Genomic DNA, 15,625 nt, shown 5'->3' with positions numbered 1-15,625 from the left:
GGCCGGGCCTCTTTGGCACCGTTCACATCTGTCTTCCACCTCCGGGAAGAACCTACTCATACGGGTTCTTGTTAAGTGGGCTCTATGTACCCTCCCGAATCTACAATTCTACCACTGGGCAGCAACAGCCGAGCGAGTAAGGGGATGGATCCAGGAGCCAGAAGCTGAGTGGGTGCGTGCGGAGGAGGCCTCCTGCATGGGAACCTCCCTCCGGGCCCTCGCCACGGCAGCACTCCCATCCCCACCCAAAAAACACTCCAGCAGCCCAGTGGTGACAGCCACCCTCCAATCCTGGAACCAACTGCGGCAGCAACTTGGCCTGACCAAAATGTCGAACAGGGCTCCCATCTGCAACAACCATAGGTTCAAACCAGCACTGACCGATGCCACCTTCAAAAGGTGGAGGCAGGACGGGGGGACACTGACAGTCAGGGACCTATACACGGACGACAGGATCGCAACACTGGACGAACTGACAGAGAAATTTCAGCTAGCTGGGGGGAACGAGCTACGGTACCTGCAGCTCAAAAACTTCCTATGAAAGGAGACAAGGACGTACCCACAACCGCCACGACAGACACTACTGGAAGACCTACTGGACGCAAGTATCCTAGAGAAAGGGAACTGTAGTGACATGTATGACCGACTGGTAGATTGGGACGACACCGTACTGGACGCAACAAGGAGGAAATGGGAGGACGACCTGGGGATGGAGATCGGGTGGGGACTCTGGAGCGAAGCACTGCATAGGGTCAACTCCATCTCCACGTGCGCAAGGCTCAGCCTGACGCAACTAAAAGTGGTACATAGAGCCCACTTAACAAGAACCCGTATGAGTAGGTTCTTCCCGGAGGTGGAAGACAGATGTGAACGGTGCCAAAGAGGCCCGGCCAACCACGCCCACATGTTCTGGTCCTGCCCCAGACTCGTGGAGTACTGGACAGCCTTCTTCGAGGTAATGTCCAAAGTGGTGGGAGTGAGGGTGGAGCCATGCCCGATAGTGGCGGTCTTCGGGGTTTCAGAACAGCCAGATCTATTCCTGGGGAGGAGGGCGGATGCCCTTGCCTTTGCCTCCCTGATCGCCCGCCGTAGAATCCTGTTTGGCTGGCGGTCAGCAGCACCGCCCAGAGCTGCGGACTGGCTGTCCGACCTCTCGGAATCTCTCCAAATGGAGAAAATCAAATTTGCCATCCGAGGGTCGGACGACGGCTTCCACAGAACGTGGGAGCCATTCATGCAACTGTTCCGGGACCTATTTGTGGCCAATGTACAAGAGGAAGAATAGTCGGGGGAAGGTAGCGGGAGGGGGGGGGGGGCTAAAGGTTCGTTACGGGGGTTCGATGGCTAGCTAAGGCCCAAAACCAAGCTAAATAAACATGTTGAGGGGGGGGGGGGGGGGGCGCAGTTACTACTACGAAGATGCTTACCTGTAAATATGTATGTTAATTTTTGCGTGTTTGTTTTTGTTTGTTTTTTTTTCTCTCTCCTAACAATTTGTAATTTGTTCAATATAAAATACGAAAACTGAATAAAAACATTTATAAAAAAAATAAAAAAAAAACTCAGCTCATCAACGGGCATTATTCTCCGAGCCTCCTCGCCAAAATAGCGATCGGCGTGGGGGTGGAGAATAGGCGTTCATGCCGAAATCCAACGCGATGCCGCTCCTGTACATCTCCAGTCCCCGGAGAGTCGCGCTTATGGACTACACAGCGTGGTTAGGACGACATTGACAGAGGCCACTGCACAGATTCTCCATAGCTGGCCCGAGTTCCCAACGGCGTGGTTCTCTCATGGTCCCACCGGTTGGGAACTCGGCATGGCGGTTGCGGACTCAGTCCGCGGCTGCCCTGGTGGGGGGCAGGGGATCCTTCACCGGGGTGAGGGGGGCCTCACAGCCAGCCAGGCTATCGATCGGGGGCCAACTGATCCACGGGCGTGCGTGATCTCGGTGGTGTGTGGGCGCTGCGTGATCTCGGGGCGGTGGGGGGAGGGGGGGCGATATCTTGTGGGTCCGCCATGTCGCACGGGGCAGCCGATGCAGGCCTGGAAGTGCAGTGACCCGTATCGGCAGCCGGAGCTGCGAGGACTACTCCAGGGCCCTGCTAACCCCCTTCAGGTAGGAGAATCTTTCTGGACTTTCTTCAGCGTTTTGACGCTGGAGTGGCAACATAGCCCCATTAGTGGAGAATCCCGCCCAAGGTTTTTCCCTAATGCTCCTATGCATACACTTTCCAACAGGATCATTGAATACATCACATGACCTGGAACCCTGACTGATTCCTCCCTCGACCACCCCCTTCTCCTAAAGCCCTGCCCATCCTTTATCACTCTAGCCCTGGAGTGTTGTGTACACTGGACTGCTCGAACTGAAGAGATCAAACATGGATTAAAGATCAAACTTAAAATTTGCTTGATTGGCAGTATTTACTAACTGAGCCACTGGTGAAGCCTTTTGAATAGAATAGAACAGTACAGCACAGAACAGGCCCTTCGGCCCTCGATGTTGTGCCGAGCAATGATCACCCTACTTAAACCCACGTAACCCGTATACCCGTAACCCAACAATCCCCCCCATTAACCTTACACTATGGGCAATTTAGCATGGCCAATCCACCTAACCCGCACATCTTTGGACTGTGGGAGGAAACCGGAGCACCCGGAGGAAACCCACGCACACACGGGGAGGACGTGCAGACTCCACACAGACAGTGACCCAGCCGGGAATCGAACCTGGGACCCTGGAGCTGTGAAGCATTGATGCTAACCACCATGCTACCGTGAGGCCCCTTGAGTTGAAGTTCAGTTGGGAAAGTAGCTTTTCAAACATTTTGCCTGTCCATCTCCAAAGGAACACCTGTGAATGACATCACTGAAGATAAAGTGCTTTAAATCATTTGCGTAATCTATCTTTCTACTATAGCAGACTGGAATTTATTTATCTGTGAAGTTAGTGACTACATGTATTTTTATTGCTCGTTCTGCTTGTCTAAATGCATACAGCTTGTCACTACATTTTCGAGCAGTCAATTTGAACTCTGCAGCTACGTTAATGTTTATAGGCGATTCCATCCTAGCTAATTTGAAAAGCTATGTAAATATTGAAGTACACATCAATAGTTGTAATATTTTATTACTGAATGAATGAAAGCAGTGGACATGGTGCAGAAAATTCCTCATTTCCCCTTGGTGTATTCCATCTTGTGTGTAGTCCATTCAGTCTGTCACTCCCAGATGTGGACATGCTTCCCTTGAAAATAACAGTTCAGCCATTGTACACAAGGCACCAGTTATTTGCTTCCCAAAACCGTGGAACATCTTGCAAGTCAGATTATCGGCAGGTCCACATCTGTACACATTCTGGAAAGGCATGGCCTACTGTAAACAGAGCAACACAGGAGCACCCCCTGGGCATCTGACTGATTATTTAGAGAAGAGAGTTCCAAGAAGATATTGAGTAAAGTCCTTGCTTTAGAAATATTCAGATAGACAAGCTCTGTGCAGACCCATTCTAACAGGCATTTATTGATTTTTATTTTTCACTGAATGACTTTATTGAACTCCCGATGTGTTTCCTAACTCTGCAAGGAAACGTGCAGTGTGGGCTCACAGTAACCCGTGTGTCTTTAATATACTAGCCTATCCAACTTTCCAGAAATGTGCTTCTATGCACTTGTTAAAAGCATGGTGAATAAAGTTTGATTAAACCAAGATGGTTGTTCCCTGCAGTTTTTCCAGGAACAATTTTCCTATATGGTTGAAAGCAAATGGATGAATACATGGTTTCAATTCTGAAATCTTTGAACAGAAAGAGAATTGTCAACTACTTAACAATTATTGTATATTTTAATCAAGTTTTTAAAATGTGATTTGCAGATGTTAAATATGCACATGCTCTATTTGTGTACAGGTTTAACGAGAGCAGTGAAATACCCAAAAAGTAAATTGGGAAAAATAAACTTCGAACTACATATTGCTGAGAGAAGGGGTAGTTGGACACTTGACTGAGCCTCTAGTCTCTTACAACGGCTATCAAAAATGACGAGTAAATGCAATGCTGATGCCTTAAAGCAATCTTGAACAAGATGAGGCCCACAGCTAAGACAGTACCATGTGCCATTTTTCTTCTCAAAAGCTGGGTTCTAAGTACAGGACTGAGAATAAGGACACCTGTTTCAGCTTGGCTATGTGACACAGCATCTATTAATTTTGAATGTTGTCGGTTGCTGTAAAGGGAAAATTTATTCAGCATGTGCTGCTATTCCACACTGGCTATATCTATTAACTTTTATAATTTGTCAACCTGAGGATGTGAAAGATGCTATATAAAAGCAACACCTCCTTATTTTCTTCTTCGACCAGCTAAATGACAGTCAGTCACACTTTTGTAAGTAGGTAGTCACAATGGGCGGGATTCTCCTTTTCGGAGACTAAGTGTTGACGCCAACGCAGGATTCGTGGACTTTCACAACAGAAAACTGCCACCACACATGGACCGATTCCTCCACTATTGAGAGGCTAGCACCAGTGCCGCATGAAGCACAATCGATTCTAATGAAAACCGGTGCTGGATTCGCCGGGTCCGTGATTGACACTTGGGAGGCTGACAAGCTGCAGCCGCACATACACATTACGCTCCTCACACATAATTATCCCGGTCAACATGATGGCACTGGCTGTGCTGGAGTGCGCCCGTACAGTTGAGGGCACCTAGTGGGGGAGAAGTGGGGGGAATTGCCTTGGGGGACACCTATACGACCCGTGGCACTAAGTTCAAAGTGGGCTGTTAGCGGTGTGTGCAGCTGCATGGCTGCTTTGCTGGCTGCGGCAATGGTGTTCTGTGTCTGGCCACCCCTTAACTACTTTTCCAGCTGTGACAGAAGCCCCCCCCCGGCCAGCGGCACAACTGTCAGCAAACTATAGGGATGTTGTAAACCTTCCGTACTCCCTCTCTCTCCCTCAGCAGCCACCACGCCGGTTTCACGATTTTTAAAAGCACAAGTGGACCGCGTCGTTGGGAACTCGGCCTATCAGACACGGAGAATACTGGGTCGGGCCTGCTAATGATATGCAAACACTGTCTACTGGAACACGTTGACGCCGCTGTTGAGGTGCTGGAGAATTGCGATTTGGCGTCAAATCGGCGCCTGCTACGATTTGGGCATCAAATCCGATTCTCCACCCAGTCACCTTTCCCGATTTCAGCGTCAGTTAATGGAGAATCCCGCCCAATAGGATTCAATGCAGAAGACATATTTAGATTTTGGGGCACTATAGAGGCTCCAGTTGTTCTATTGGAGGTGACACAATACTTTTCCACCACTTGGCTACCTACTGGCTGGGTTCCAGCTCAGGCAAAGAGTGAATTTTGAGCCTATCTCTAAGAATTGCTGCAGTAAATTTATGGGGCACAGATTTGCCTTCCTACATTGGCACGGAAATCTGCTAATTAGCACCTCTTTCCCACCCCCCCCCCCCCTCCTCAGCTGATGATTCAGGAGTCCTCCATGTTGAACACCCTTGGAAGAAGCACCGAGGTGGAAAGGGCATAGAATGTACTCTGCGTGAATGACGTCAATGTCCATCACCAGGGGTGGCTTGGTAGCATCACTACTGACCAACCTAGCCAAGTCCAAAAGGATATAGCTGCTAGACTAGGACTGCGACAGGTGGTGAAGGAACTATCAAGAAGGAAAACCTATTTGACCTGATCTTTCCCACAATCATCATAGAATTTACAGTTCAGAAGAAGGCTATTCGGCCCATCGAGTCTGCACCGGCACAAGAAAGAGCACCCCACCTAAGCCACACCTCCACCCCATCCCAGGAACCCCATCCAACCTTTTTTTTGGACACTTAAGGGCAATTTAGAATGGCCAATCCACCTAACCTGCACATCTTTGGACTGTAGGAGGAAACTGGAGCACCTGGAGGAAACCCACGCTGACATGGGAATACATGCAGACTCTACACAGACAGTGACCCAAGCCGGGAATCGAACCTGGGACCCTGGAGCTTTGAAGCAATAGTGCTAACCAATATGCTACCGTGCCGTCCAAACAGAAAAATGGAGCAGTTTGCACCATCTAAGATGCACTGCAGCAATTCACCATGGCTCCTTCGACAGCCCCTCCAAACATCTACCACCTAGAACATACATCACAAAAATACTAATTAGGAGCAGGAGTAGGCCACTCGGCTGTTCGTGCCTATATCACCACTCAGTAAGATATGCTCGGAACCTCAACTCCACATTCTTGTGTATCCCCAATAACCTTTCACCCCATGCTTCTCAATAAATCCACCCCTGTCTTAAAAATATTCAAAGACTCTACTTTCACTGCCCTCTGAGGAAGAAAATTCCAAAGACTCTCAACCCTCAGAGAAAATAATTCTCCTCATCTCTATCCGAACTGGGTGACCCCTTATATTTTAAACAGTGGCTCCTGGTTCTCCCACAAGAGGAAACACCCTCTCCACATCAACCCGATCAAGATCCCTCAGGATCTTTTATGTTTCAATCAAGTCTTCTCTTACCCATCTAAACTCCAGCAGATATAAGTATAACCTGTCCAATCTTTCCTCATGAGACAGCCCAATCCAGGTATTAGTGAAGAGTAAATGTTTTAATTTGGAGAAAGGCCCATTTTATTAAGCTAAGAGGTCATTTGGCAAGGTGGACTGGAAACCGCTATTTGGGAGACATTCAAGGAGGAGATAAATGGTTCAGAGCTAATATGTTCCCACAAAGAAAAAGGGCTGGATTCCAAAATCCAGACCACTACACACCATAATCCCCGAATGGCTAAGAATGGCTAATGTTTGAAGAGCATACAGAGTAGCATATGGCAAAATTGAAGCTTATGTCAAAATAGCAGAAACTCGATTGTTGACTGGAGGAGGATAGAAAGTAGGACAAACAGGCTAGGGAATAACCAATAAGTGGTAGGATTCTGAAAAACTCAGAGCAATGGAGGGACCATGGAGCCTGTGGCTACGGATTCCCAATGGTCGCATAACAGTTTGATAAGGTGATTGAGAAGACTGAGAAGACTTATAGAATACTGTCCTATATTAGTCTTTATTATCCTACAGTAAACGAGCAGGGAGATCACTAGAACTGTAGAAAATACTTGTTAAATTGCAGATAGACTGCACACGGTTCTGAACACTGCATTACAGGAAAGATGAGATCGCATTAGAGATGGTACAGAAGAGAGTTACAAGGATGTTGCCAAGAATGAAGTAAGGAGAGGGGATAGATTTCAAGGAGTTGGTGGAAGGATCAAAGGGGAGAGGAGACATAGTTTCCAGTAAGATCCTTTCAATTTGAGAGAACTTGAGAGCTTTTTAGTCTACCTGCTGTGAAGTTTGTGCAGGATCAGCCACTAAATAGATGACTCCAGGGATCCAGGACCAGCAGAACTCCACAGACAGGAAAATCCATTGCTGCTGCAGACCATCCCCTCAGGAGGAGGGGGTGGAGACAGGAGTGTTATTAAACTAAATACTGGGCCATGATGGATCTGTCCATCCAGTAGGATCTCTGAACAGCTCCTAATAGCCTGAAGAAGGCTGCAAAAAGTACTTTTTTCACTGCTAAATTTTCCCTTACAAACCTACAGTCCGTTTTCACTGCTTCAAGGCCGAGCTTTTCGAAAGCCCTGGCTGGCACTTGCAGCTAAACAGCGCTGCCATTGCAGTCAAGCAATAAGCTGTGGCCAGTTAAGTTTGTGATTAGTAACGGTACTGCAAGTCGCAGAGTCACAGAAAATGTCTTGAACGACTGTGAACATTTGTTCCTGTTCTAGATGCTCCTAATAATCCTGCAAAAAAGCTAACACTTCCGATACTCTGTTCGAAGTTTTAATTTCTCTAAATTTAATCTGTTCCAACAACACGTAGAGTTATATTTTCAGTATCTGGATCATTTGAACCAGGCAAACAAGCCATAAAGATTACATTTTTTAGAGGCAAGGAAGACCTCCACAAACTGAACACTTCTGGTCTGTCAGACGATGACCTTAAATATCCAGACAGAATGTGATTAACACTCAAAAGATCATGATGTGGAGATGCCGGCGTTGGACTGGGGTGAGCACAGTAAGAAGTCTTACAACACCAGGTTAAAGTCCAACAGGTTTGTTTCAAACACTAGCTTTCGGAGCACTGCTCCTTCCTCAGGTGAATGAAGAGGTATGTTCACGAAACATTTATATAGACAAATTCAAAGATGCCAGACAATGCTTAGAATGTGAGCATTTGCAGGTAATTAAATCTTTACAGATCCAAAGATAGGGGTAACCCCAGGTTAAAGAGGTGTGAATTGTCTTTAGCCAGGACAGTTGGTATGATTTTGCAAGCCCAGGCCAGATGGTGGGGGGTGATTGTAATGCGACTTGAATCCCAGGTCCCGGTTGAGGCCATACTCATGTGTGCGGAACTTGGCTATAAATTTCTGCTCGGCGATTCTGTGTTGTCGCGTGTCCTGAAGGCCGCCTTGGAGAACGCTTACCCGGAGATCAGAGGCTGAATGCCCTTGACTGCTGAAGTGTTCCCCGACTGGAAGGGAATATTCCTGCCTGGTGATTGTTGCGCGATGTCCGTTCATTCGTTGTTGCAGCGTCTGCATGGTCTCGCCAATGTACCACGCTTCAGGACATCCTTTCCTGCAGCGTATGAGGTAGACAACGTTGGCCGAGTCGCACGAGTATGTACCGCGTACCTGGTGGGTGGTGTTCTCACGTGTAATGATGGTATCCATGTCGATGATCTGGCATGTCCTGCAGAGATTGCCATGGCAAGGTTGTGTGGTGTCATGGTCGCTGTTCTGAAGGCTGGGTAGTTTGCTGCAAACAATGGTTGAAATAACCTCAAACAAACCATTGTTTGCAGCAAACTACCCAGCCTTCAGAACAGCGACCATGACACCACACAACCTTGCCATGGCAATCTCTGCAGGTCGTGCCAGATCATCGACATGGATACCATCATTACACGTGAGAACACCACCCACCAGGTACGCGGTACATACTCGTGCGACTCGGCCAACGTTGTCTACCTTATACGCTGCAGGAAAGGATGTCCCGAAGCGTGGTACATTGGCAAAACCATGTAGACACTGCAACAACGAATGAACGGACATCGCGCAACAATCACCAGGCAGGAATGTTCCCTTCCAGTCGGGTAACCGTTCTCCAAGGCGGCCTTCAGGATGCGCGACAACGCAGAATCGCCAAGCAGAAACTTATAGCCAAGTTCCGCACACATGAGTATGGCATCAACCGGGACCTGGGATTTATGTCGCATTACATTCACCCCCCCACCATCTGGCCTGGGCTTGCGAAATCCTACCAACTGTCCTGACTTGAGGCAATTCACACCTCTTTAACCTGGGGTTACCCCTATCTGTGGATCTGTAAAGATTTAATTACCTGCAAATGCTCACATTCTAAGCATTGTCTGGCATCTTTGAATTTGCCTATATATATGTTTCTGGAACACACCTTTTCATTCACCTGAGGAAGGAGCAGTGCTCCGAAAGCTAGTGTTTAAAACAAACATGTTGGACTTTAATCTGGTATTGTAAGACTTCTTACTGTACTCAAAAGATCAATTACATGTGAAGCTCATCAGAATACACTGTCTGGAATTTATATCTTTTAGAATACAACTAGTGAAGACAGTTGATAAATTTAGAAGCAGAGGCAGAAACAGGGGAGCAACTTTACGGCAGCAGAGCTAGCCGACAGAATAATTGAGCTTGTGAATAAAAGTGTTCCAAAAAGACCTCTTGGATTAATTCAAAAGTTACAGCGTGGAAGCACCACTACAAAGTGGACAGAAGTACAAAGCTATACTAGTGAGTAGACAGAGTCGACAGGCCAGGCTATGCGTAACCATTATTGATACAATAGTCAACACTAACAAACCTAGAAGGCAATACAAATGGTGTCACTTCACACATCCACCCAGAAATGTCCCAGCATTCAACAACATGCGAGGCATAGGGCACAGGAGGTTACTGGAAACACCAGTGCAGAAAACAAAGGCCGAAACACATGGTTGACCATCTAGAAGCCACAGCCAGAGTCCAGGCAAGTATTCGGTAGCACAGTGCGTATCACTGTTGCTTCACAACGCCAGAGTCCCAGGTTTGATTACCACTTGGGTCACTGTCTGTGCGGAGTCTGCACCTTCTCCTTGTGTCTGCATGGGTTTCCTCCGGGTGCTCCGGTTTCCTCCCACAAATCCAGAAAGACGTGCTTGTTAGGTGAATTTGACATTCTGAATTCTTCCTCTGTGTATCTGAACAGGCACCGGAGTGTGGCGACTAGAGATTTTCACAGTAACTTCATTGCAGTGTAAATGTAAGCCTACTTGTGACAATAATAAGAGATTATAATTATTAAGTGCAGCATTTCAACCGATTAAGAGTTTATACCAAGCAAGGTCAAAACAAGATCTGTGGAATGACCAGCTAAGCTGCAAGGTTAGATGATGAGGATGACCAGAGCACCAATAAACCAAATGAACAGACATTCAGTACAGCGAACATCAACAAATGTATTGGCACAGTGGTACCAACCGGAGCCTTTGCCACCATCCCGATTATGTACCCACAGATGTTGGGACAGCATAAACTAAATGAAAAACTGTGTACAAGTGCAGGTGCAAACTTTGCTCACTGAAACGTACGTACCCATAGAAGTATAATGATGGCTCGACCAACCACTGCGAAACTCACTGTATACAATGGTTCAAAAATTCTGTTCCTGGGATCCATTACACCCTAATATCACTACAAATCTCACCCTGGTCACCTGAGATATTTTGTATATGGACACTAAAGTCCAGTAATGCCATGCAGGAACCTGTCTTTGGTCACCATCACTTTTTGCCATTATCATTTTTGATCCATGGATGCTTAATGGATATATGTATCTCTGAATCAAGCCGTAAAGAGAATGAAGAATTCAAAAAGTTACAACATAGTACACTCTGCTAGCTTTGGACAACCGAACCAAAAGATGGGGTGGGAATCGGTTCGATTGGTTGGCTGGTGGCCAATGAATTTGCTAAAAGGCTGTACTCTGCCCGGTAGCAGGTGGTGATTGGATCCTGCCTGAGTAGGATGATTTCCAGAGACCTAAGGAAAGCAGAGTTTGAATCCTGAACACTCACTCAATCACTCACCTTTCACTCACTCACCTTTACTTTTCCAGAAAAGATCTGAATGAATGTTCACTGAAAACCATTCAGACGTGTGTGTAGAGGGTGTGGGTTAGTTGAAGCAGGGGATTAGGAATTAGATGATAGTTAACCAGTTGTATTTGCTGCAAATTTCATTATAAGTCTTGTTATACAAACCTGGTGGACTGTAATTATTAGGCAGCCAAGGGCCAAAGACTTTGGGTATTTTTCTAAGAATTATTGGTTAATTTAATTATGTTGTGACTCCGGGTCATGGGGAGGCCGGAATTGACCGCAGCCTAGCCCAGGGTGATGTAACACCAGTAGAATTTGACCAATGACACAACCCAAATACAGCGTTCCAATCGACAACCAGCTGTAAAGACAAACAAAGCCTGCAACCAAGATCACCTGAACTAAATCTGAACAAATAAGTAAACTGTTATTATGATTTAAAGACATTTAAATGTATTGCTTTGTATAAGAGTACATTCAATTTGATTGAACAACGGAAATAACAAGAATCAAGGAAAACTTTAATAACAACTTACATAGCATGAATGAAATGTCCCAAGGCTCTTTGCAGAAGTATTATAAAACATGACACTGAGCCACATAAGAAGAGATTAGGTCAACTGACCAAATGCTTGGTCATGGAGGTAGGTTTTAAGAAGTATCTTAAAGTAGTAAAGCAAGGTATAGTGGTGTAAGGAGGATATTCCAGAGCTTTGGGCCTGTACAACTGAACAGCATGGCCAACAATGGTGGAGTAATTAAAATTGGGGATGCGTAGAAGTGGGATAAGAGGTGTTAAAACCAGAATTAAATAATGTCCGTCGCTAAATCAGAGCGTTTAACAATTTTACAACCTTCTGGTGCATTTATATCATTGGTCCTTTAATAAAAGATTTCTGAGCGCTAAAGAGAATCCGGAGAACATTTTTTACCAAAGAACCGTTGTCTTCTGGGTCCTTGCATCAAAGTATGCTGAACTGACTTAACAAAGCTGGCTATTCTTTCAGAGATTCCTATAGATGGACAATTATAGCAAAGCTTCAACCCATATAATCACATCAGGTGTATCTTTATTTTCTTAAGCGAAGATCTTAATTCTTAGAATTTGAGTTCACCATTTTAATTTCCGCTATTCTCAATTAGCATAGAAATGTTAGGAATAACGGCAAGTACGATACCTACTCTAATAGTTTGATATTCCTGAGTGGTTTGCCAGGTTATTTCAGAGGGCAGTTAAGAGTCAACCACAGTGCTGTGGATCTGGAGTCACATATAGGCCAGACCAAGTGGGGACAGTAAATTCCTTCCCGAAAGTACATTAATGAACTAGATGGGTGTTAACAATAATCCAGTGGTTTCATGGTGACTGACTGAAACTGGATTTTATTCCAGATTTATTTAATTGAATTTAGACTCTGCTAACTGCTGTGGTGGGATTTGAATTTGATCTCTGGATTACTAATCCAGTAATGTTACTACCATGCTGCCGTACTGCCCCGACTTTGAGCTGTATTGCCATTCCGTCACTGTCGTTGAGTCGTAAACCTTGGAACTCCCTCCTCTGTGAGTGCACCTACAAGACATGGGCTGCAGAAGTTCAAAGGCACTTTTTCAAGGTCAATTGGGGATGTACTTCAAACCCTAGCCAGCATTCAATAAATAATTTAAAAATGTATCATTGTGATCTGCACACCCAGTATCCAGAGGGTTGAAATATCAGTGTCCCCATTTGTGCTTTCAGGTTCTTCAACAGCTTTTGGACCATTGCAGAAGGAACCAAGATAAGATTCTGCTCTTCTCCCTCTCTACTAAGGTGGGTTTTGTTATGGGCCAGGGTTTAGAGAACCCCGAAGTGTATCATGGAGTTCACCTGACCCACAACTTTTAATAGATTGTGGTATGGGGAGCACATGGCCCACTCTACAGATGTGGTACAGCAGAAATGGAAAAGTATTTTTTAAAGCAAAACAATGTTTATTCTCTGAACTTAAGTTAACCTTTTTAAAACATACAGTGAACATCTTAGCAACCATTAATTCAAATACAACCCCCAAAGAATACAACACTAAGTAATCCTTTATGCTTTCCTTTTAACATCCATAAGACTTAAAACACCTTTTACCAGACGCACATCAGTTTAAAGTCACTACTGTTATTAGTTTTAAATCACCAGGATCAATTTACAGTTTTTAGATTACAGAGAGAGATCCATACACCTTCTGGCTGTGACTGCAGCTATCCAGCTCTGAAAATGAAACTAAAACACACCCTGCAGCAAACAACCTAAAACGAAAGTAAAAAGCTGACAGACAGCCCAGCTCCACCCACTCTCTGACATCACTGCAGTAGTAAACACCCATTTCTTAAAGGTACTTCCACATGACAGTAACTATATACAAATGTGGTTTGCTGACAAAGTGTTTCAGACCGTTTTTTATAAGTGTACAGAATAAACTTGAGCTATGTTGATTCGAATTAGTTTACAGCTTTCCACTCCAGGAAAGCAGAGTAATGGGGTTGCTAGAAATCTGAAATAAAAACAGAATGCTAAAATACTCAGCAGAGGAGGCAGCATCTACAGAGAAAGAAACAGAGTTAATGTTTCAGGTCAATGAATGAATGCATCAGAATGTTCTATTGAAAAGTCATTGACATGCAAGGTTAACCGCAAAATGTACCCACACCTCCGGTGCTTAGCCAGCCAGATGCCATTTTTATAAAAGGATTCAGCAGCATGGTAGCACAGTGGATTGGCAGCACGGTAGCACAGTGGTTAGCATAGTTGCTTCATAGATCCAGGGTCCCAGGTTCAATTCCTGGCTTGGGTCACTGTCTGTGCGGAGTCTGCACGTTCTCTCCGTGTGTGCGTGGGTTTCCTCCGAGTGCTCCCGTTTCCTCCCACAGTCCAAAAATGTGCAGGTTAGGTGGATTGGCGATGATAAATTGCCCTTAGTGTCCAAATGGGGTTATAGGGATAGGGTGGAGGCGTGGGCTTAAGTGGGTGCTCTTTCCTAAGGGCCGGTGCAGACTTGATGGGCCGAATGGCCTCCTCCTGCACTGTAAATTCTATGATTAAAGCACACATGTTTCCACTACAGCACTTTTGGCGCAAGCTGCAGCAATAGAAGCTGAGACATCAACTGTCAGACATTGCATCATGTTTGGGTCCACAAATGTTTTGATGGTTTTCGTCACCAATTCCATTACACCAAGGCCAAGCTCCAAATTCTGGGGGAAACCCTGTGTTAAGTTGATGTAGACACTCCTTCATGCTCCTTGACAATGGATACATGCAGGTTTTCCCAGTGCACCGAGCATTTTTATTTATCACACGACTGTAGCTTGCCCTGACGAAGAGCTCATCTGAGTCCTGTGCAACAAAACCTGTGAACAACCTTGCTGTTCAACAAGCTGGTACTGTGTTATCCTTGTTCATTATTGTGCACTTGTATCCAGTGTCTCACCATGTGCATTTCTCACCTCTGAGCTGTCCTCTAATATACAGGCAGTGTCAGTATCTGAACCAACGACTGCGAATATGAAATCAGCTGACTAGTATCTTTGTCATTTGTGGCTTCTTTGTCTTCTTCAGCTGCCTGCCACGTTATAGTTCTTCAGTATATTCCCACATAGGGCAAACATAGGGCAAGGAAAGCCAGAGCTCACTGGGTGATGAAAAGAAAGGGGAATAAGATGAAGTCAAAATGGGTGCATATGATAGATGTCAGGTTGATAAAAAAAAGTGAGAAGCAAATTGAATATAGAAAGCTTAGAGGGGATGAGAAAAGGAAATAAGAGAGACAAAGAAAGAACATGAGACGAGACTGCTGGCTAACATAAAAGAGAATCCAAAAGGCTTCATATACCTTTAAATAGAAAAAGGTAGAAAGGGGAGGGGTGAGGCTGATTAGGGATCAAAAAAGGAATCTACGCATGGAGGCTAAGGGCATGACTGAGGTACTAAATATATAATTATGTCTGCCTTTACCGAGGAGGATGTTGCACTAGTGATTGTAGTGCGGAGGTAATTGAGGCACTGGCTATGATAGAAATTGACAAAGAGGTATTAGAAAAGCTAGCTGTACTTAAAGTTGATAAGTCACCAACACTGGATGGCATGCATCCGAGGATATTGAGGGAAGTAAAGGAGAAAATTGCAAAGTCGCTGGCCATAAACTTCCAAATCTACTTGGATCCAGGGGTGATGTCAGAGGACTGGAGAATTGCAAATGTTTCACCTTAGTTCAAAAAATTGTGTCAGCAACTATAGGCCACTCGGTCTAACCTTAATAGTGGCCAAGCTTTTAGAAAGATAATCTGGGACAAAATTAACAAACCCTTGGACAATTGTTGATTAATTAACAAATGAATTTTTTTATGACGGAAAGATCTTTATTCTCCGCAGGGAGAACCGCAG

At 45.3% G+C, this 15,625-nt stretch overlaps 1 protein-coding gene across 3 annotated transcripts in view; it reads left to right on the top strand.

Moving 5' to 3' along the window:
- The window catches only part of ercc6l2 (excision repair cross-complementation group 6-like 2), a 115,455-nt gene that overhangs the window by 48,164 nt on the left and 51,666 nt on the right, over positions 1–15,625 (top strand). For all 3 annotated transcript variants that reach the window (XM_038804791.1, XM_038804792.1, XM_038804793.1), the window contains exon 11: positions 12,950–13,021. In XM_038804791.1, the coding sequence (XP_038660719.1) occupies positions 12,950–13,021 (72 nt within the window). The remainder of the gene's footprint in view (positions 1–12,949; positions 13,022–15,625) is intronic.

This window comes from Scyliorhinus canicula, chromosome 8, assembly GCF_902713615.1.
Source record: "Scyliorhinus canicula chromosome 8, sScyCan1.1, whole genome shotgun sequence".
NCBI lineage: Eukaryota > Metazoa > Chordata > Chondrichthyes > Carcharhiniformes > Scyliorhinidae > Scyliorhinus > Scyliorhinus canicula.
Note: the sequence above shows the minus strand (reverse complement) of the source record. Positions and strands in the feature narration are given on the sequence as shown.